The sequence below is a fragment of the Aphis gossypii genome, chromosome 3 (genome assembly GCF_020184175.1).
Source record: "Aphis gossypii isolate Hap1 chromosome 3, ASM2018417v2, whole genome shotgun sequence".
NCBI classification, from domain to species: Eukaryota; Metazoa; Arthropoda; class Insecta; order Hemiptera; family Aphididae; genus Aphis; species Aphis gossypii.
The window spans coordinates 44,378,602-44,403,273 of NC_065532.1; the positions used below are offsets into that span (position 1 = coordinate 44,378,602).

General features: G+C 28.8%; 1 protein-coding gene across 1 annotated transcript in view; it reads left to right on the forward strand.

Moving 5' to 3' along the window:
- LOC114128341 (protein O-mannosyl-transferase TMTC2-like) overlaps positions 1-24,672 on the forward strand; it is a 256,521-nt gene that overhangs the window by 102,887 nt on the left and 128,962 nt on the right. The window contains exons 4-5 of the mRNA XM_050205030.1: positions 12,323-12,751; positions 13,531-13,831. Of these exons, the coding sequence (XP_050060987.1) occupies positions 12,323-12,751; positions 13,531-13,831 (730 nt within the window). The remainder of the gene's footprint in view (positions 1-12,322; positions 12,752-13,530; positions 13,832-24,672) is intronic.

Below are 24,672 nucleotides of genomic sequence, written 5' to 3' on the forward strand. Positions count from 1 at the left end.
ACCTCTGGTTTTGTTGGAAATCCGTAGATTATCACCAATTCATCGTCCACAAAAACGGATTTCGCTTGATTTATATCTGTGTGTCGTCATAAAGACGGTTAACGATTATTGACAGTAAGACCTTAAACCTACTACTGGGCGAGGTATATATTATGCGAGGTGATTATCTAATCACTGTTCAATGGAGATCACACGAATTAAAACTTTTGGAGTGCCACTTTAGGATTTCAGGAAGTTTTCGGAAAACTCATTAAAATTAAATATTCATGTTCATCAAAAGAAAGTAGAAAAAAAATGATAAAAATGATAAAAATCATCCTAATTTTATTTAAAATAATAAATTATTTTATGCTGGCCAAATAAAGTTTATCAGAGGGTCATCTGGTGACCCTTGTTATCTTAATATACATAGTAATATTTGAATGCTATGGTAGATAAATCAACGTGTTGTTGATAATACTATTTTTTTTCCATAGTTTAGAGTTGTTTCAAATTCACAACATATTTTTGACTATTATTTATCAAAAAAATGTTATACCTACTTTCAAAACACATAAAAAATGGCTAAATATTGATAAAATAAACACTCTATATTTATTATAATATAATTATATAATATGTGTTACACAAACTGTGGTACTTTATAATTTATTGATATTAATTTAAAAAATATTTTGATTACTATAATATATTTATATGTTTATATAATAATATACGTATAAACACGATATTTCGTTTTTATAACTAATGCGCGTGTATAACACAAATATTGTTATATTTTAATAAAAAACAAAAAAAAAAAAAACAGTCGTTTGAATATACATAATTAATAGGTAGGAAGGTAGATATTTAGTTGCATATTATTGTGCATACAATAATAATAATTACCATTCAAAATGCAACAACAATTTAATAATATACTAACCATGCAACATTGGAATGCGATTATTATTGTATCTGACGGATTTTCAATTCGCTTGGACTTGTGGCGCGTGGAATAAAAAGATTAATCGATATAGGTTTTGTATATGTATATACATGCAATATTTGTGTTATTTTATTGAAAATAAAGTTTTTCGATTAAATCGAACATCGTATTATATTATACAATAATGTATTGTATGTATCGGATAGTTCGGAACTAAATTCAAAAAGAATGTTTCGTAATAGTTGGCGCTAAACCTACGGACATAAATCGTTCTAACGTTTTAGACTGGAATACAAACTTGAAAACTTTTAGATAAACCGAATAAACATTATAAATCCGCGTGCGGTTAAAACGGACGCAATAAATTCAATTTACTTTCTTTCCGAGTATTGCGATAGGATTTTACCATCTCGTATAGTATAGTGTTTATTCTCGAACGGTGCATTTTGATTTCGCATTGATACCTGACCACCATTTTCTGTTATTAAATTAATATCATTATTGTAATGGTATTATCTATGTATATATTGAATACAATAAAATGTGATTTACGGGTCACTTGAACTCATGAAAAAAATCAATATAAAAACCTCTGAATATAAGTTAAATCTAATTTAATTATTTATCTATTCAATTATCATATTATCTCTGCCATAAATTATAAAAAGTGATCTATTTCAATACAAGTCTTATATTTACCCTATTATTTATCGTTCAAAAAAACCAACACTATGTATTGGAAAATCGTTTTTTTTGTATATTATGTGTAGGTACTTACATTTTAATTTTAATATTTTTGAGGTACATTTATTTAGTTTTTATTCAGCCACATATATAATTGTGTATACTTAAAATTGACAAGAAAGAAAAAAACTATGAACCAACAAACTTTGACTCTCAGCCTTTTGCGTCGAAACCTTTGTAACCCTGCCCTACTTTTACCTCCCTCCAATTACCCCGTATAAGCCATCCAGCCACCACCTTGCGGTAATTCACGTTGCAATGTGTGTGTATGTGTGTTTTACGTTAACGATTCTCCGGGCCATCTGTTTTTTTCCTCCACTATCATCATCCATCCGTCCAGCGTTATATTTTATAGGTGATGGGAGGATGGTAACTAGAGCAAGTTGTTAAATTTTTTTTTAATAACGCCGCGCAAGCTGTTATGCACCCCCTTCAAATCAGACCATCTCATATTATTCCATTCCATGCCTCGACCTCGTCATAGTATCTTCATTATGTATATATATATATATATATATATATATATTGTATGAGTTGTGTTGAAGGGGGTGGAATAATGGCGATGATGTTAGTCAGTTGACGGAGGTGTTTTACGTCGTGGTGATGGCAACACGCGGTCCTATTTAAACCGTCTAGTGCGTACGGATGGCGGATGATTCTGATGATAAATGGCCGCTGTTGAGCCGTCTATATCTCACTCTTTCCACGAATCTCTCTCTCACACCTTCTCTTTATCTCTCTCTAGCTCTCTCTCTCTCTCTCTATCTCTCTTTTTCTCTCTCTCGTCTATATATAATATATATATATTGAAGGATAGCCCGCTGTGATTTCTACTCGTACAACAACAATAACAACGGTACCAAATAAGACGATAGTGACAACACACAACTATTCATGCCAATATTACGATCATAATATTACTACCTTCTCTTGCTCTGTCGTTGTATAGAATATTCTATTCTCCTGAAGTTCCAAAAATACATCTCTGTTATTGCGATTTAAAGTACTTCTTTGGTATTCCATTATAGTCTGAATGAATCAAAACAAAATTTGCTTTTCATTAAAATCAACATTTTTTTACCCGTCAAAACCGGGATCAGTTCCAGTGATGAAGGTTAATTTTTACTTCTCTAAAACGTCATTATTTTTCCGATTTGATGATAAATATCTTTTGTGTTATATCTATTTTTCTTCGTATTAGGTAAGTAATATTAAAAATAGTAAAGCGAAATAATTTTTGAAATATAGAATTTTACATTCCTTCAGTTATAAGACAAAATGAAATCCCATAATACAATTACGATATTTTCTACATTTTATTTTTGTATTTTCCGACTACATTCTTAACGCATACCAGAACATTGAAAACGAATATAAATTACGAGGTAAATAAATTATGTATTACGTCGTCACGAAGAAGAAAGCACACTTATCCTTTATTTCTCCCATCATATTTCAATCCACTTATAATACAATAAATTCCAAAGTACCAGGATATTTCGCAATACATTTCAAGTCACAACTTCCCAGAAATTCATATTATAATACTCGTATATTATATTATATTGTATTATTATTATAGAGTAGTGAAAATACCGTTTCGAGTTATTGGTTTAAGGGTTTTTTTTTTTTGTTATGCCATTATAAAATATAATTTGGACGAATAATTATTATTACAATTATGTATTGTCTTCAATATTACAGTACAACTAGAGAACAATAACAATATAGGTATTGTCTACGGCAAAAATAGCCACTCTATTATATTACACATCTAAATTTTATTTCAATAAAATCGTATTTATAATTTTATTAATTTTACTAACTTAATATTAACTGTTATATGTAAAAAAAAAAAAAATAACAACTAATAATGTAACTTTTGTAATTATTGACTCCTCGTAATTTGATAATACATATAGTATCAAACGCAAAACTATGACATAGCGTTATTATTAGGCATTTAATGTTTACTATTAATCCAACATTAATATTATATAATATGTTTATACGTTGTAAATGAAAGATAATAATTATTATTATTCGTATAGTCATATAAATATTATACTATAATTATTACGTGTCATGGTCACCAGGCCTTGTGTGTTGCTGAAATTTTCGACATATTATCGACATTGTTGACACTCGTGTAATTGATAAGGGTCGAAACCGAGTATAATATGCTCCGTTGTAACTGCAGCGAATTATAACCTCTCTCATTCACCATGGTCCATTAAAGGCATGCATTACAATGTTATACATTAGGTACCATGCAATCAATTAGCTGTTTAAATTAAACTTCAAAGCACACGGCCGTGTCATCTCTATTATAATATACAAGTCGGCGTCGGTGTATATTTGATAATTTCCATTGCGCCACGCGCTCTACAATCATTAACGGTTTAATTACAAACGAAACGAAACCGGCTATAGGACTACTGGCAATCAGCTCTCGTCCCGTGATTGTCGCTGCAGGTTATTTTAGAAACGTTTAAATAAGTTTGCAACGGGATAAATTGAACGATAAAATAAAATCAAAGAATGGGTAGGAAAATGGAAAATAACTAAACATCCTCGCTATTACTATAAAATGTATATAATATAATAATTATATGAATTTCTATCTATATGGATCTTTTTTCAATTCGCATACAAGGAAATATCAAGTTTTTGAATCAAACATTCTGAAGACAATATCAGATGCTACCTACATAGTTTGTTTGTAAGGAAGCATTTCAAAAAGAGTTCCCCGCATTAATCAAATATATCAAACAATTCTGAAATTCTATTAATTAAGCGATCCACCTATAGCTGTAAATTGAATCAAACGCAGACTTTCGTATAATCTCCTAAATTTAAATAACACACAAAAATAAAGAAGTAATATAGCCACAGTCACGGAATCATATTGCTATAAATAACTTTACTTCTTTTATTGTTCTTATTTAAATCCATATCTCAAATGTTCCCAAACTTATTATAAAATAGATTTAATTTATATTGTCATATTATGTAAATTTAAGTTATAATAATATGTAGGTAATTATCAAGGTTCAGATGACAAAAAGTTAAGTAATACTTTTGTAAAAAAAAAAAAATAGTATTTTACTAATTATTAATGGACAGACGCATTGCGCATTATTATTAGTTTGTTATTATTTGTCTGAGACGCGACAAAACGGTTATCGTGGTCGCGTTGCTATACAATAATAGTATAATGTACGAACGACGTTAAAAGTATATATGTGTTATTGTTATAACTCCTTGGACCCGGGCCAGGAGAAGATCAGCACCGTGGGATTTGTCCCACAGATTTCTCCGTAGGGGATAAGAGACGCGAGCGCAAAAGACAGGTTTCACGGATCGTCTGCTAACGAAACTAAAATCCCCGTTAGCAAAATCATGGAGCCATTCAAAATATGAGCAGTCCCAAACCTTTATTGGAACTGTTACCAGTTTGATTTACTTTGCAGTTCAAACATCCAAATTTACGGTATTATTCCGATGACTAATGAATAAAAAAAATTGGATAAAATAATATGTTGGAGGACAGAATTTCAATACATTTTCATCACTATTATATGTTATTATCACCATGTGTGTTCTAAATGCGAACATTAAAAATATTATATTACTATGAGGCAAAGGATAAACTTTTTTTTAAAATACATTCTTGCACAAATATTGAACTTTTCTGGAGTGTTAACAATAATAGATAATTGCTATTTTATTGTTTTCAAGTGAATAAAATATACGCACTTACTCGTTATCGTACACGAAATGGTAATTCGCCTTTATAGTTCATTGTAAATAGACGACTATTTATTATATTATTTGATAATATATGTATGTGTGTGTGTGTGTGTGTATTTCCATTTTGATATTATGTATACTTAATATAATAGTTGAAAAACAAATAATGTGAAATTAAATAATATAATGTGTATCAGGCAGGCATTCGTAAACAATTTCCATAAAACGTATACATATATGCCATATGAAATATCTATATTGCATCTACATACAAGTGTAAACTGCAACAAAACTAATTTTAAACTATATTATATTGCATGTATATAATTGTATAATATGTACAAGACGATGTGTATTCGTATCAAAATGTAAATACAAATTATACGATATAATATGATCCCTGAACATTAAATTTCAGTCGAAAAACATAGTAACAGTATATTATTCAAATAGGTATATAAAATTATGCATGATATAATATGACATCAGTCCTATACAAATGATTTGTGTGAACAATATGAACATTATACACGTTACTATTACATTACTCGAAATCAATACCACCTTCGTATAAAAAATTGATGAAAAAAACATGCCCACCGCGTATTAAAAATAGTAATACAAAAATAAATTTTACAGACCAAACTAGGGCGCCCATAAAATAATATTGTACTATTCTGAACTGATTGAATATTTGATATATTTTACGTGCATGTAAAATAGCACGACTTTCGTGGTTAGGTAACTGTTCGTCAATTATAATTACTTAGGGAAAACAAAATTACAAGTTAGGTTTCATGTACCGTAATTATTATTGTAATAGTGTCGAGAACGACCTTTCAATTGAACGAAACATATTATAATTAATTATTAATTTTCGTTTACAATTTGTGCCAATTATCATATTTCGTATTTGTTCACGAAAACTCGTTTTTTTTTTTTTATTGCTAGCTCAATATAATTAACAGTAAGTTAGGTACGATTAATTAATAAAGCGACTAAAATAATTGTTGTGGTCAAAAGATCGTGTTTAAATACTGCGTCTTTTTAAGTATTAAATTTCGTGACTAGTATTCAGTCTAAATGCTATAATACGAAGGTATTATAATGTATTAATGTTTTCTTCCATATCGTGCAGTCAGTCCCATTCGTCAGTCATTTTGAATCGCCTCTTGAAAATTGTTGTTTTGGACTTAACCTCTTTACCCGTAATCGGTATAGGTACAGGAAACTTATTAAATGCGCAAGTCACCACATACCGTGCATTCCTAGAGTCCGTATTGTTATACTACCAAATGCGTTGGTTAATGGGTTCTGTGAGCCAAAATCGATATCGAAACGTGGTCGAATGTCGTTGTGATGATAATAATAATAATAATAATAATAATAACACGACAGACAGTGCTTTGTGTGGTTTCGTTGAACCGGGGAAGTGAGCCAATGATATATTATTATGGGTGTAGTTAACGTATTATTAGAGTAATTAAATGTTTGCTCAATAACCCTAAGAGATGATTGGGTGGTGGGTCAGTTGGGTAGAGGTAACGGAACTCATGGCTATCGAACGATTGAGCTCGTTTTGCCTAACCTTTTTGGTCGAAACATTGAACGTGTTTAAAAATATACAAAAGACTCGCTGCCTATCGTTACAAGTATAACTCAATTATTTTTGTTTATTATTTTAGGGAAATAATGATATTATTAAATATTTTTTTTATTTTACCTAATAAAGACTTAAAATATTAAAATATAACTTTATTTATTTATATTACTGTTTTCTATTATAACCAAATCTTAATATGCAGTTATTCATCATAGAAAAACAGAGACATTTGAATAGTTATTTAAACATTGAGTTTCTTACACCGAAAACATTTTTTTTTTCGATTGGCTGGAAGAAGGTAACGGATGTTGTGTAAAATGAATAACAGCCGAGTTGACATTACATTAAGCTCCCATTACGTTGAATCTAAAAATTAAAAGAAAAAAGTTCAGAATATCAAAAAAATCGTGATAAAGACATTCAATCTAATAAAAATCTATTACAATAATTACATAATGTTGTTATGTCGAGTTTCATACACTAATGATTTATTTAATGATCAATCATGGGTCTCAAATCATATTTAAACATTAAATTTACGAGCTTGCTATTAATACATAAAAGGTTTAAAGATTGTTCATGCTCCCGTCAATGGCATTGTTAAATTTATTATAATTATAACATCATGATTTATGTTTGTCGATAATAAATTAATAACCTATAAATTAAATTATATTAACACGGCGTTTTGGATATGCATTTTTGGTGCATCACTGCCGTGCGTTCATTTTTCGGTGTCTCATTGTCATGAATAATATTATACTTTTTTACTTTTTACACTTTTGTACGTTTCTATTATAAAATGTACCTCCTCGTTATGTTGATAACTCTTTTATATGCTCATTCACGTTTAGACGATTTAAATGTTCAGAATATTATATAATAAATGTTTTATATTATAAAATATATTGTATTTTACTGTTTTAGTAGTCTTTAGATCTTAATGATTATTTTTAATTTATTGTATTATCTCCTTTACTTTAACGGTCACATTGTTTCGATGTGGATTTTTTTACGAATTTTGTAAATATATGCTCAAAGTTCATGTCATACACAATATATTTTAATATTAGTTATAATTTTTACCTGTTCAATATTTTTCACTGTCATCGTCCTCGTACGTTTTGTTTTTTTTTTTTTAATTTAAAACACATATTTGGTATTTCTTTACACACTTTTAACATGTCAGTTTGGTTCTGTTGACTTTTAACGAATACTATTTATTATATTATATTATTTATTATATGTATTAAATTTGTAGTGTTTTTTTTTTTCAATTTAAAAAGAATGTGTTGCACTATTTAATTACATTTTGAATTTTGATTAAATTTTGATACAGTAGGTGCCTACCAGGTACACCAGGTAAACTACACACCTAATATTTATATCACATATATTTCAAGATCAAATGAAATGTGGTTAAAAAATATTGTTATATGTGAATAACCTTTATTTTATATATTTTTAAAAAATTGAAATATTTAATATAATCATTGAAATCCCAGTGTTTGACACAAAAACACACACACACACACACACACACATACACTATGTATATATACATCAACATCATACTATTTTTATAGGTATATATTTATGTGTACAATATAATAAACCCGTGCGCGTTACCTATATAGTATATAATAATATAGTACCTCTGTATAATATCGGTGGTGGTAAAACGTGATGGGGGTGACCGGTGTGGTGTTTCGCTTGTCGAAAAAGGAGGAGGCGGTGGCCCGAATATGGCTGTATGGCATGACAAGGCGGCACATGGTTATCGAACACGCGATTCGCCTTTGGAGAATAATTTACGACGCGGGACATGCCACTTAGGTTACATTAATCAGTGTAATCATGTACACACAAGCGTAGAAGGGGTGAGGGTGAATAATGTTAAAAAAAAGGGTAACAACGCCGCCGCCGCCACTGTGTGGCAGGTACCTATATAATAATATTAAATACGATTTCGCGATATTTGCCAAATACGCGCTCGCCACTGACGCCGCCATCAAATCATTTCCCCGACGGCTAATAAGTAGTCTTTTACGTTTTACACGGTAATAACATATTTCGGACCGTCGTCGGTATTGTATAATAATTTAATATACATATATAGCCGCGTAGGTGAGGTTAGATATAAATTATATGATTCATGATGTGCTATTTTAAGTGTATTTGCGTGTGTATGTGTGTGTTCAGTCGTAACCGCATGATAAAATGTCGAGTTTAATATATACTATTATTATAATACATTAATAATAAAATTAAATTCAACGTAGATACTTGGAATGTACGTCAGAAAAAATACACGACGCGAAACAATGGCTTGTTGCGAGAAGGACGTTTACATTGTTTTTTTTTTCTTGCCGTTACACAATGACCTTTTAGCTGTTTAAAATTCAAAACCCCGTGGCCGGTGTTTGTCGTGGTATATAATAATAATAATAATAATATATAAATATATTTATATATATTTTATATACACACTTACACAGACATTATACATAACTCGGTACGAGAAATAAATTCGCTTTCATGTGTTAATTTGCATTGTGTGCTGAACACTCCTCGGCGGCGGCGGTGACATCGATACTAATTAAGTTAGTTACTGCGACAAAAAATTAACGGGCGTGTACACAACAAGTCATTATACCAGAACCTTAAAAAAAAAAAAACGTTTTCGACCCCTCCGTGAACCGGATAATAAAAACAAAACAAAACAAAAAAAAACCACGTGATTCGCGCGTATATTTTAATATGCATGTAATATGTATGTTAAGAGTAAATTAATTTGTTTGTAAGTATATATGTCGTCCCGTTGATGGGTTGGTAGAATAGTAATGATGGGAAGTGGGGATGAACGGTTCTTGGAATTTGCTCACTCGGTGCTCATGAACCACGACTTTTGATGAGTGCCTATATATATATACGTAATATAAACGATAATAATGTATGAATAAAATTTCAACTTATATTATAGTAGGCATAATATAATAATAATTTGCAAACAGTATTTTAATTATAAAGTTGGAAAATCTACCCTATATTCAATCTCCACTAACTCGATGACTATATTAAAATCTTAACCTTGGTAACTTAACATCCAATTTTTTTACTTTTTACGTTTTATGACATTTTGTTTGATTTTGTTTATATATTAATCTGACCATTTATCTCGTATCTACAATGCTGTTTAGAAAAGTACATTTATATATTTTTATGTGTTATTATAATTTTTAATTAAGTATTCAAAAAATTAGAAATACAGAATAGAAATATAACAATTATTGAACCTAGCATTTATGTATGCTTTTTATTCAGTTTTATAACCCAATGTTTTTCAATTATCAATTATGTATTTTTAAACTATATTTTATCAGTTTCTAGAACTATTTTGATAGTTTAGAGTTATAATACTATTTATGTTTTATAGACATGTTTTTATATTACCAAGGAAATAAATAAATATAACTTCAATTTAATATACAAGTATATGAATGAAAAGAATTGACCGGGCTACGATTATTATTCTTAAATATCTAAATTTGTGGGATTAGCTCATTAGTGATGACCTAATTTAATTTGGTATGATCGAGTTATTACATTATTGAAATTAATTTAAAGACGAAAATCGTTATGCATTATATAACCCTCTTTTACCACGAAAACCATTGTTTTATGTACTTTGTAATAATTATAACAATATTTTTTTAGCTGCAAGTTATTTTTACATATTTTATATTTTTTAAATGTATAAACTATATTTAGAATGCCATGTTTAATTCATCAACATATTTTAAATTTTTTAATATATATAAATTCTAGCAACCTCACATATCTCTGTAATATATAGATGTATATAAATTATATACACAAAAAAAAAAAATGAAAATAATGCCGGATGATTCAGTGCGAGACGGCCCGATTCAATTATTGTATTGTCCGGGGAACGTTAAGCACACCGAATGCGTATTTCGTTGTTTCCGCGTTGTGTGCACGTATTGTCTTTAATATGATATTAATATATATACGTATACATTTTACATAGATGGTCTGAACCAATGCGCATTGTATCGGAGACTCGAACGTGAATATTATACGCTGTATTATTAATATTATTATTATATTAAAATGTTCAACGCGCACTGCTGCTTTCCTAAAATACGGTATTGTCTGCCTGCAAACGCCAACGAGAAAACATTGTTCTTTGCCAAGACTTTGAGAATAACTTTTTGATTCCCTACCTCTGTACACACATACTATATATACCCCCACACACAATCAAGTACTGGGTATTACATAGTTGCGGTAATGGTAGGTAGGTAGGTTTATACCTTGTGCGACAATTGAAAATTATTGTCCCTCTACGCCAATGTTGAATAATGTATGTGTGTTATAGTACGAAAAACTATTGCCGTTCGACAAACAAATGATCAATTATAGATGACTTTTTGTATTTGGTTTTTCTTCTTTCTTACCGCCTATCCTATTATATTCTTTTCACCGCTTTTAACATCCACGTGTTGATCACGATGTATTATATAGTTTTGTGTGTTTAAAACCTACTGCGGCTGTTTCACACGCTCACCACCGTATACTTACGTTATTTAAATTTACCAAGAAATTAAATATATTTTCGATAAGTCAACAGATAGTATACGTAAACTTTAATGCGAGTGCATTTGAGAAGACAATCAAAATTAAATACTAATAGTAATAATAATTATATATAAAAATATACAAGTTTAATTTATTGTGCATCGCGTTACGACTTTAACAACTTAGGACCTAGTTGTATTTATTATATATATACGAAGTAATATTTGAAATTTTCTTGTTTTGATCTTATATCGAGTTCTAAAATGTTTATGGATCACATAAAATGGTAGTTAAAATGGCAATAAAATTATCTCCGAACAAACGTTTAAAAGTCGGAGTTCTCTACAAGATATTGTGAGCATATTAGTTACCATTATATATTAATACTACACTAAATATGATCATCTTCTTTTATTTTTTAAACTATATATTTATTTAAATTTTACGAATTTAAATTATTACGATTTGACGTCAAATATTTTATCAACCTAGTCTTGTGTAATTATCATTAATAATTATAATATATTATATATTTGTATCTTTGTACGTATGGGTTTTATTTCAAATGCTCCATAGTGAATTAGAGATTGGGATTATTTGTCTGTTTTATGAATTGATGATTGTTATTTTCTGATTTCTTGTTTATCACCCGACATCTGATACTGATTTCGATATCTTTCGTTTGTTTGCAGAATTCCGGAGGAATGTACAGGACACTGGCGATTCTGTCGGGCACGGCGGCTGGTCTGCTTTTTGCTCGGATTTCATTGATGGGCGATGGCGGACCACCTGTATTTGCAGCTGCAGACAACCCGACCGCCAAGTCACCAAGTTTGGTAACGCGGACACTGACTTTTCTCTACCTGCCCGTCGAGAATTTTCGGTTACTTGTCTACCCTCGGAGGCTGAGCTTTGACTGGTCTATGGACTCCATTACACCCATCACTTCCGTCTACGATCCTAGAAACGCGCTGTCCATCGCCCTGTACGTGGTCCTGTTCGCTGCGGCCAAGCGGTCCGCCGTAGCTGCGTCCAAGGCCAGACAACACCACCACCACCGGTCTCACAGGTGTTGTTCAAAGACCAAGTATGGTCGACCGGTCGACCTACCCGATGACCCGGTAAGTAAATATAAATTTCGTTTTCGCCTTATCCGCATACTAAAGCAATCAAGTGTTATCTATGGCATTGGCTAGTTCTGAAATTATTTTTTATACATCTAGAAATAATAAATCCACTGTTCGAATATTTATTCGGTATAATGATACACCAGTGATAATGCAAACTGTACCTATTATCGATTCAGTTTTTTTTTTTGTAAATTAATAATTAAAGAATAGTTGTAAAGCGAAATTTGAGATGTCTTTCATTATTTATTTTTATCAATATTTTTAAATCAGATTACGTATACGGTTTGATATTTTGGCTTTAGTTTTAACGGAAATCAGATAAATAAATAAATAAATCAGACCGTCTGAATATCTTTTTTATTTATATATATATTTTTTTTGTTCGAATTTGAATTATAATAATTATATCATTTCAACGCAATGTTTTGTCAAATTTTTATCTGATTTTATCATTTTTTGTTAAAAAATGATAATATACTTTTTTTATTTCTTACGTGTAAGTCTAGATTATATGTTTTTACTCCTAGTATTTATTAGAAAATTAGATCTTTATTAACATTACCTAGTCGATCGCTTTTCGTCTATTTTTTTTAATTATTATTATTATTTTAACGTTAATTCAAAAAAAAAAAAAAAACCGATCTAGTTCATACGCACATAATGAGTTTCCAAATTATCCCAAATCAATTGTATTTTTACGTAAATATTATCGATCATCCTTGAAAACTTGTTACTTTCATTGACTATACATAAAATTATAATATTTTTAGGCAAGGGCCATGGGACTTGCTGTCGCCATGACCGCCATACCGTTCGTGCCGGTGTCTAACTTGTTTTTCTATGTGGGATTTGTGCTGGCCGAACGAGTGCTGTATATGCCCAGTGTGGGCTACTGCTTCTTGTTCGGCTACGGTTACTCAGCACTGGAACGCCGGTTGGGGTCCAAGTGGCCAAGGATGGGACTCATAGTGGTGCTCACCGTATACGGTGCCCGGACGGTCATCAGGAACAACGACTGGCAAGACGACGAGTCGCTGTACCGATCGGGATTGCACATCAACCCGCCGAAAGGTTAGTGATTTTTTTAAATTTACAAAATATTATTGTCATTATTATTATTTGATTAAAAAAAAAAAAAATCATCCCCTGACTTGTTATAAAATTAATAGATATAGAAAAAATATTGAGTTATTGACTCTATTTTCTTATTTATTAAGAAAAAATTGCGAAGTATCACATGTCTCTTATTTTGATAAAATTATGGACGAGGACGACGCACGTAGTTTTGAAATAATTAGGTATAACATAATATAATATTATATAACCAACGAAAATAAACATCATTATTGTTTCATGATGTTGTGTACCTACAACTACTATTTTACAATTTATCTTTATTTTAAATAAATGAAAAAATATAAGTGTCTGTACGTTAAAAGCGTGAAATTATATATATTAAACAGAAAGACGAAAAAATCAAAGATGGCTCTTACAATTTGTATTTTTGATTCATTACAGTATACTAATTTAGTTAAACAAATCTCGGTATTATTTGCACTCAGAGTGTTTTAGATGTTTACTAGGAATAACATTATTGTATAAATTTAGGATCAAAGGGTTACTGAAAAATAGCCAAAACGATAGAACTTCTTATAGAAATGTTTTGATTCTTTCTGAGTAGTTTTTAAATGCAAATCAGTGTTGTATGACTAAGGACTTGTTATTTATTTTAGGCTAATAAATTTTTAAGTCAATGATTTCTCTTAGCCGAACAGGTTCTGGTTTATAATATAAGTCTATTATTGATTTAAGTGAGTAATTTGTATGATCGCATCTGTATGTTTTTATGATTTTAAAGAAAACAATTTTTAAAGTTTGAAATATTTTAATAAACAACGATTTTCAGAGTTTTAATATTTTTTTGTATTACACATTTTTAACTTTGTTAGTCAGTTATCTTATTGAAATTCCTTATCTGTAACAACATACTTTTTTAAAAATTGTGCTCTAGAAATATCGTTTTTTTTTTTTTTTTTTTTTAATGAATAATTTATATATATATATCAGTATTTAAATTTTGAATGAACCGAGTAATGCATCATCAATTCGTGGTTTACAGATGTTACTTTATTTCAAGCATACATACTGTATATGCTTATAAATAAAAACTTTTCATTATATATTCAATAACTTATGCATCAACATATTTTTGTCACTTCATATCTAAATATATAATTTATATATAAACTTATCTATTTTACAAATTCAAAAAAAAAAAAAATAATTGAAAATAAAAACCAATGTATACTCGTTAATTTAAACTCGCACCCTGTATAGCTAGAGCCCGGAAGTTCGGGCACTAAAAACCATCAGGTTGTATCGTTGTGCCCATAAAAACAAAAAATTTGCAACAAAATTGTTTTTACATTTAAATTAACCTTCGTTTATTCCTATAACTACATGGTCGTAACTAGTATTGTTTGAAAACAAATCGTCTGAAATACATTTTACTGCGCAATACGAAATTCAATATAGTACATATTATTATTATAGTATTTGCCTAGAAGCTTTTTTTAAATGAAAAAATTGTTTTATCTCTGAGAAAATAATGATTATAAAAAGATTATTATTTAACGAGTAGCTCGATAAAAATAAAGACAAAACTATCTAAATTAAAACAAACGTTTTTATAATACTTATAGTTCTTTTAACGACCTATTGAGTTTCAAAATACAAAGATGTAGAAAAGTCTAAGTAATAATTTCACTTTAAAAAAGAAACGCGTTGATATAATATTATTCTACAATAAACAATGATATATTTCAGTTATAGTTTTAGTATACTACAAAATATTATGTAATATGATACCAAATCTCAACTACAATTTAAACAAAAAAAAAATGAAGTTACCCCATGCGTCATTTTCCAATTTCATCGAAATGATCTTTGCACACGAGTTTCCGGCTTATGTATAGTATGATATAAATATTGTCGTAACAGTAGTTGGGTTGAGGTCCGCCAAAAATTTCGAGTAATGGCGTATTATAATATATCATATTATTATACGTACATATACTGTTGCGCACCAACTTCCGGCATCGATTTATTCATTTTATTATTACGGGTTGGGTAAAACTCGATTCGCCCGCGGGCCTATTTTATTATGTTTTACACACACACACATACCACCATACACACACACATACAAATATAGAGCTGCTTGTCGTTTGAAAATCCGACGCCGTGGAATCTCGTAAAGAGAATAGAATATATTATTATTACACACACGCGCTATTTTATACAACGCGCTATTTCGAGGGTCGAAAAAGGTCTTTCTAGATTTGAGTAATCGTTTTCGTGCGGAACGATATTATTTTTAAATATACAAGTCTGCGAAATACCGCCGTATAAAATGTGTATAATATTTTTATAGGTATACATATAATGCATTATATTATACGCATGTACAATAATTAGCTGCAGGTGCGTAGTATGCGAGGCATCCTCTGCAGGAGTCTAACGCAGCTACATACACATTATATAAGGTGGATCTATGCATACTGCGAGTCTTTCGTTTTATCGTAAAGTTAACATAGGAATCATGAGTGCAGAAATATTATACCTAAGGGTTGAGTTTGATGCCTTTACAACTATAGTATAGAGCCGCTATGCCTATAGCTCTCGTATTACATGTCTCGCCGTAAAGTCTGCAGTATATAATATTGTCGTTGTTAACTTAATGATATGTGTATAGGGCGTTGAACCATATAGACTAACGGAGTGTTGTACTCAAACAATTAAAGTGGACAATTTCAATTAAACGTGATTTGTCGAAAAACTCGAAATCTATCGTTTGATATACCGGGAAAAGTGATTTACCGACTACCTATTTATACATACTATTTAAAATAGAAATGTTTTAACTGAAATGTTGCCTGTTAATTTTATACTGCCAATAAGTGTTCTTCAATCTGATTTATATATCGGATGACATGAGCTCCACTATTTTTCATTTAGTTGTCAGATAATAGTGGATAGGGTTTATTATATAATTATTGGTTTTGACTAACTTTAAAAATGTTTCTAATGATTCTGTATATGCTCTTTAGTATTTGGATTCATAAAGTTTTCACTATTCAGTATCATTTTTAGTTTGATAAATAAATCCATAATCTTTCAGATAAATATACAATTGTATACTTGCCACAAACCACAGTGTATCGACGTACCAAAAAATTCTACCTCCTTTTTTAAAATGAAACCTTTTTTTTAATTATTTATTGTTTTTTTTTTGTTCTATGAAAATCTATATTCAGTTTTGTTGTCATAATTTCAAAATAAATCAAATGCTTTTGGATCCTATATTCATTTTCTAAGATTTCGTTAGTTTTTTTCTACCGAGGTTTCATTTTCAAAGTATTTTAATGTAAAAAAAGTTAGCGCTTAATGGTAACTGAAGAATAATTTAAGAATAATAAATGTAAAATATACTTTTAAAATCCATTCGTATCCATGTCCTTATAGTATTATTTTGTAAAACTTAGAAGCTATATTAAAAACATTATTATCACACATTATATAGTCTCCAACTTATTAGTTTAATCAGTTTAATATTTATCTAAACATCGGTACTCTTTAAATAATATAAGTTTTTTTTTTTTGTTCATGGTTATGATATATAATAATATGAGTAAGTACATTTAATTCTGGTACTCTAAATGCAATAATAATTTGTTCAAAATTATTTAAAAAATACAAATTAACAAATTACAAATTATAAATTAGATTTTCACTCCTAAGAATAATAATTTATATTCAGATATGCACGTTCTACGTATATTATAATAAAATATAAGAATAAAGAAGCATAATATTATTATACTACGAGTATATTTCAAACTAATCCGTACGACAGAAATAATAATAACAATAAAAACCGATGAAAGACAAACAACACTTCGAAACGATAACATTCGCAAAACGGGGCTGCCTGCGCCGCTACGATAAACTTTAATACGCATTTTAAACGATATGTCCCTTCGCGTTGCGTCTATTAAAATATAATCGCTCAGTTTATGTATTATATTATAATAAAGCGAGTTTCGATTAGATTTTTTCCATAATACAGTGGAAATAAGTGGAAAAAGTATAATCCCACTCTGAACCGAAAGAATGCGCGTTTATTTTCGTAGAAGAAAAATATTATTACGTATAAAATGTATACGAATTTTCCTCCGTATTTAATACGTATGAAAGAAAGAGGTGATAAGGTCGTGTTCTCGACATCTGGGGATGACATTTTTACAATGTACGCGCGGTGTTTGTAACTTAAAAATAGTTCACTCTGAGTTTTACGCAATTTTTGTATATTATAAGAAAAAAATTACAACTCGAGTAAATAATAAAACGCAAAATGAAGATGCTTGGCGGTCGGTAGCGGGCTGTGGAAAAAATAAAAACCACGTCATTAACGAAAAAACTACGGACAATATAATACTTTTGCGATTTTAATGTTACAGTTATATGAACTGGGTGGAGGAAAACGTTTTATTATTATTATTATTAATGTCGACGTATGCGCACAGACATTTCATCCGAACAATTAGAATTTATCGTTTATTCAACGCTTATAAAGGTTCTTTTATACAATTCAGGTAGTGATAAATTGAGAACCACTCCAACAAAGTTTCGAATCACTGGACAACCGAAATGCTTATAATATATAGCAACCACAATACTGTAAAGATATAGTGATTATATAAAAGTCATATGCCGTTATTTTGTCCTCATTATTTATTGAAGTCGTCACTCACGATGATCAAATCAGTTTTACAAGGTTTTTGGTAACAACTATTATTCTACAATTAATTATTATTTTTCTATTATAAATTCTTGGATTATATATCTTTGTGACACTCCAAGTGATCCACCGAGTCTATCATTAAATCCTTTTTAATAAAATAAACTAAAATATTATTGTATCCAATTTTAGATTGTTTTAAACTTAAATCTTAAAACCTTGAATTAGGTCAATTTTGTTTCTATAGTATTAAATTTATTAGTGATAGTGGTATTTCAGAGCTTTTACCAAATAGCTTTAATAATTGTATTTGAAGTAGTATGTTATATTATAATCAATACTATTTAAATGGTTAAAACTAGATCAGGATTAAGACTATTGTTTGAGTACATTTTAAGCGTAATTTTTTATTGAATGTTTGCATTTATGAGATATGAGTACACTATTTGTGGTATAATAATTTAATTATTTTGAAATTATAGTTGAACAATTAATTAATTTAATGCAAGTATGTATATACAATTCCGCCTGGTAATCTAGATTTTTTATGACTACAAACTGTGTCAGTTATTGTTAAAATTGAAAAACTTTAAGCATAATAAACATCTGGTTTGCGATTGTCTGCAGACATAATCCTATATTATCTATAACATAATACAATTTATACAATTTTATAACGGTAAGGCGCCGACTTTAGCGTTTATGACTGGTTGTCGTGCACAGTATTTTAAATTATTTCATTATGCTATATTGATGTTGAATATACTTTTGAATTTCATATATTGTCCGAAATTAAACTCGGAATAGGTATATCGATTGTGTATACGTTCATTGTAAATCCTGTGAATGATAGGAATATTTGTCTTTTAATTTAATATAATCTTATTCATGCAACAAGTGAAAAAAACCCTCTTTTGAATATATTAGTCATTTTGCACATTCAGGTAGGTATTTAAAGTTTGACTTCGTTACTCAAATTGATTAAAAATATATTCGTATATAACACTCAGAAATATTTATAAAAAAAAAAGAATCTGAGTATGAAGTAAATGAGTAAAATACAAAGTTAATATTGACATAAAAAAATATTTATTTCAATTATTAAATTTTTGGTCACGTAATTTTTTGTTGGAACATTGTCATAAAACTTTCACCGATCACTCGTGGGTATACAATAAGGTTATTTTTATCAGCATGCGTATGTGTTATCACATCCCAGGTGGAAAACAATGTTTTTCAATAAAACATCCCACGCCTGCACTTAAACGTAACCATACATCTATCAATATTATATTTTCACAATAATAAAACATTTTATTATATAGTATATTTTTCATGTGCAAGTGTTCAGTTATAAAAATCATCTTAAGTGTCTTGATAATTATAAAACACTGGAAATGTTTCGTGATTTGCTTCGTATATTATAACTATCATTGCTGAGATGAGCATATTCGAAAATGTCAAAATATATATTGAATAATTTTTGGACATAAATTACCAATATCTTATCTATTGTTTATTATTTTATAATCACCAATAAAGACAAATTCTTAAATAACTACTTTTGAAATCGAACTATACCATATGTCCGTATTATAAATTTAAAAGTTATCAAATTAACATAATATACATTTTTTACATGTTTTACGTCAATCAACGGATTATTTACAATAGTTATATGAATTTGATAATTGTTATAACAATTTTATTACCTAAAGGTAATAATAGTTTTAAACAGTAGTTTAAATTAGTTTTTATTTCTTACAGTAAATATTTATTTTTTATTAATAATACATTTTTTGACAATATAATCATGACTTTATAAATAAGTTTTCAAACGCTTAATCCACGTCGCTGAGCATATCACAAATAATTTTTCTTTCAGTATTCACTTCAAACTTGTTTGTCTTTTCTTGAAGTATTTTTCCGTTTAAATAAAATCTGATATTTAAATAAATATTCTAAGACAAGAATAAGTAGAAAATTTTTTGTTATATTAACAAAGTAAAATCACATTTGATGGAAATACCTACGGAAAATAAACGAATACATATAAATGCAGCTTTGAGAAAAACATCTCTAAAATAGATATACTTCTTTATTATTAATAAATTATTTATTAAATCATATTATGCTTAGAGCAAAAAAAAATATAGTTGTGCAACTTTGATAATAAATGATACTGAAAACTTTAAAATGTGCAGCTGGAATCGTATGAGAAGTATAAACTAGATAAAAAAGAAAACTAACGAAGAGGTACTTGGAATTGTTAAGGAAAAACATGTTAAGGATTAGAACATGACGTTAGGAAATAGTTGAAGATGCCCCAAGACACCCAGAAAAGCTGCATAATATAATTATCGGAGTGAAGAGAACTGCAGGGCTTCCTCGTAATTCTTACATAGACCAAATTAAAAATAACGCAAAAGCCAAAACTTTTAAGGAACTAAAAGAAAAGGCAATCAATCGACTAAAATTGAGAATTAAAGTCGTTAATCAAATTATGGGTTGAAAAAAAAATAAGTTTAGTTGATCAGAGTTAGTAGTTGACCATTATTTGACGGCGTATTTTTGTTCAAAATTCGATTTTTTCACTATATTATAAATTACGAAACCGTAATTTAATTTAAACAAGATCTTTGAGCCTATTGATCAAATCAATTATATTCCTAAATTTCTTAACATGTCCATATTATATATCATATATCACAATAATATAGTTTAATTAATATGTTTTACATAGCCGATTATAATGAACAGTTTATACGATTGTATCACATTCAGCCAAACTCATTATAAATATAAGTACTGAATTGTTGTATGATATTATACTGTCTGCAAGTTTCACTCGCACTTCGTACTTGATATATTTAATGTACAACAAATAAAGCATACGCGCGTCGCGCGTACGACCTACCTACGTTTTGGTTTGCCACAGACGAGTTTTAATTAATATAATTATACAATCACGTGTATGTATGAGTGCAGAATTCTTGTAAGCGCGCATTTTGCTGCTCGCGCGTGTGTGTGCAGCCAGCAACGAGCACAAAGTCGTAAAATAAAAAATAAAAACTAAACTAAAAAAAAATATATATTCGCTAATAAAGGTTCAAACCCCGACCTGACTGACTGTACTCCGACACCGACGGCGAAATGTATATGCGCGTGCGAGGTACTTTTTAGTTTTAATTTATATATCAAAATGCACGCGCGATATGTGTTTGTGTGTGCGTGGAATTGTTTTTGTGTCCGACACGAAATACTGACTTGTGCAGCACCGCTGCCGCGTGATATGAGTTTATTATTTAAATTTTTGTCGAGTTTGTCGCAACATAAAAAATAACCCATCCAGTATTAAAACTGAAATACAGTCTAATTACGACCGAAATCTCTCAGTTTATTATAATGTATAAATTAATGTGGTGGTAACTTTACATAAAATATATTTCATGTTATGATCAATTACACAGTTTTAATTATATAAATATATATATATATAAATAGTATACTATTGAGCCATTTGCAATTAGTTTATGCATTGTTTTCTGAGTGACTCATAATATGTACATATTTATAATATGTTTAATGAACGATTATAATCGTTCAATATTCCATCTGTCGGTTGGAACTATTTCTGATGATTCCGTATTGTTAACCGTGTTCTATTTAAAAAAAACTCCAGTGTAAAAATTCTGAAGGTTTTTTTACCTATTGTGGACTTTTTATGCACTGTGCAGTTTAAAATCTAAAATATTAAATTATTGTCAAGCATTTAAGCATTTTGATAACCTCATAATTTAAAGAATGCCATGGTAACACAAAGCGCTGTTGTACTATAATATGAAATCGTAAACCATACACTATGTAGTTATACAAAAAAAAAAAAAAAACAAAATATTTAATATTTTCTTCGTAATACTTTTTTATATGAATTTACATTCCGAAGTATTATTTGATCGGTGAACATATAATAACTCAAATCATAGTTATTCTTCGTGATTAAAACGGTTACCGAACCGATCATTTGTTAACAAAACCTATATAATTTGCATATGCAAAATCGATCTTCTCCTGAAACTTATGGTCAACTTTCAATAAATTATTTTCAGCACGTTTCGTTGTGCGTAATTTATATAACTTGGTTCGTTTCGCTGTAGTATATAATTAGTAAATCCTTATGAAACTCGTTATTTACTTGTAAAAACCCTACAAATATATTACCTATTACTAGGATTAAAATTATAATAAAATAAAAAACGTAAATAATGCATTTATTATAATAAACGCAAAAAATGTGTGAAAATTAAAAAAAAAAAAAAATTAAAAAACATGTATTTTAGAATTTATTCCTAATATGAAATCCATTTTGATAACGACTACAAAAATGTTTTATAATGTAAAAAAAGGTAGGTAAATTAAATCATTTATGAATTATTTTATTCTTTCTGTTGGAGTTTTCAATCAAATATTATTCGCTAGCTAATAGAAGACAAATGTTTTCTCATTTTTTGTTTTGTTTGTTTTTTTTTTTTTGTTTACCAAAGATTGATAAAGTAAATATATATTTATAACAAATTATATTGTCTTGTTGATATATTATATATATATATATATATATATATAATATTCTATAAGACTAAGTTAGGCCCAGTAGTATAATATTACTATCATCCATGCCATTGTCATCGTCGTACTATATCTGGCACCGTAGAACTATTGATCGCTTTTTTTTAATCGATTACTCTGTAATTTACTATAATAAATTCTATAATGTGTATAGGTAAAACGTATAGTATATACATACGTTTTATTATAATTAAACCGGTGACGGCCAATTTAATTATATTCATTAAGCTACCGATACACTTCCAGCTATATATAATAGGTACCCTTTAGCCTTCGGCTTTTACGCGCTAATAGCATGCGGCTATATTTCCTTTCCGACCGTAAACCAATCAATAATCTGATTAGATAGCCACGGTTCAAAACGGTATGTAAAAAAAAAACCTTTGGAAAATATGATAATTAAAAAAAAACACATTTTGCTTTATTCGTCATTTATATAATAGGCATACGTACTATATATTTTGCGATAAGGTAATATTTTTCAATTTAATACGTTTGAATGTCAAATAATATAGGTAACATATTATGTGAGGACTGAGGGACATGGTGTAGCGTAATGTTTGGTCACTCAGTAAATGGTGCTGTAGTCAAGCACCGCCTGGCGTGTTGCTAGCTCTTGAATAGGTGACCACCCGAGCTTTCAGCGACGAAGTCATGTTCTAAATACGATAACATGTGTTAAAAAACCTACTACACTGTAGTTTAACAAAAAATTAAACAAAAATATCACAAAACTATAATGTTCAAAGTTTCTAAAGTTTAATTAATTAAAAAAAATAATTATGTAAAAAAGTAATAATTTCAGTGTGATAAAATACACAAACGATTTACAGGGCAGATTGTTGCACTTATTACTTTTTTGTTTTTATCAATGTAGTACATAATAATCAAATCTATATAATTTTCCAATTAGTTATCATTTAAATTACACTTTATAGGTATATTTATTTTAGTATGCAATATTTAACTATATAAATTTGTTTAGTTTTGAAGTCAAATCCCATTTTAATTTATTATTGAACTGAATGTGTAACTAATTCAATATATTTATTATATTTAAAAACTCAAAAAGATTTTTTAATGAAAATGCACTTCAAATTAAAATTCTTTAAATACTTTATTTAATTTCTATTGAGTTGACTACACTTACCGCTGTGCTATTATTATTATAATATATAATATGTACGTTTATTATAAAATATTGATGTTTTTAATTTGTATACCAAGTTTCAAAATCAATCTATAATTTTTAGTATTTTTCATTCTTCATCTAGAAATATTCTTTTGATACCATCTTTTTAATATATCATCGATTTTGTTTTATTATTTCTTTTGAACGATTTGATATTTTCTTATTTGTTTTATTAAAAATTCAATAAAAGTAATAAAAAATACGTTTTGAATCTACGGTATCTCTCAACTTTTTTTCTTTTTTGTTAGACGTACAAAGAATTATACCCATATTGTATTTTCCATCTGTATATTT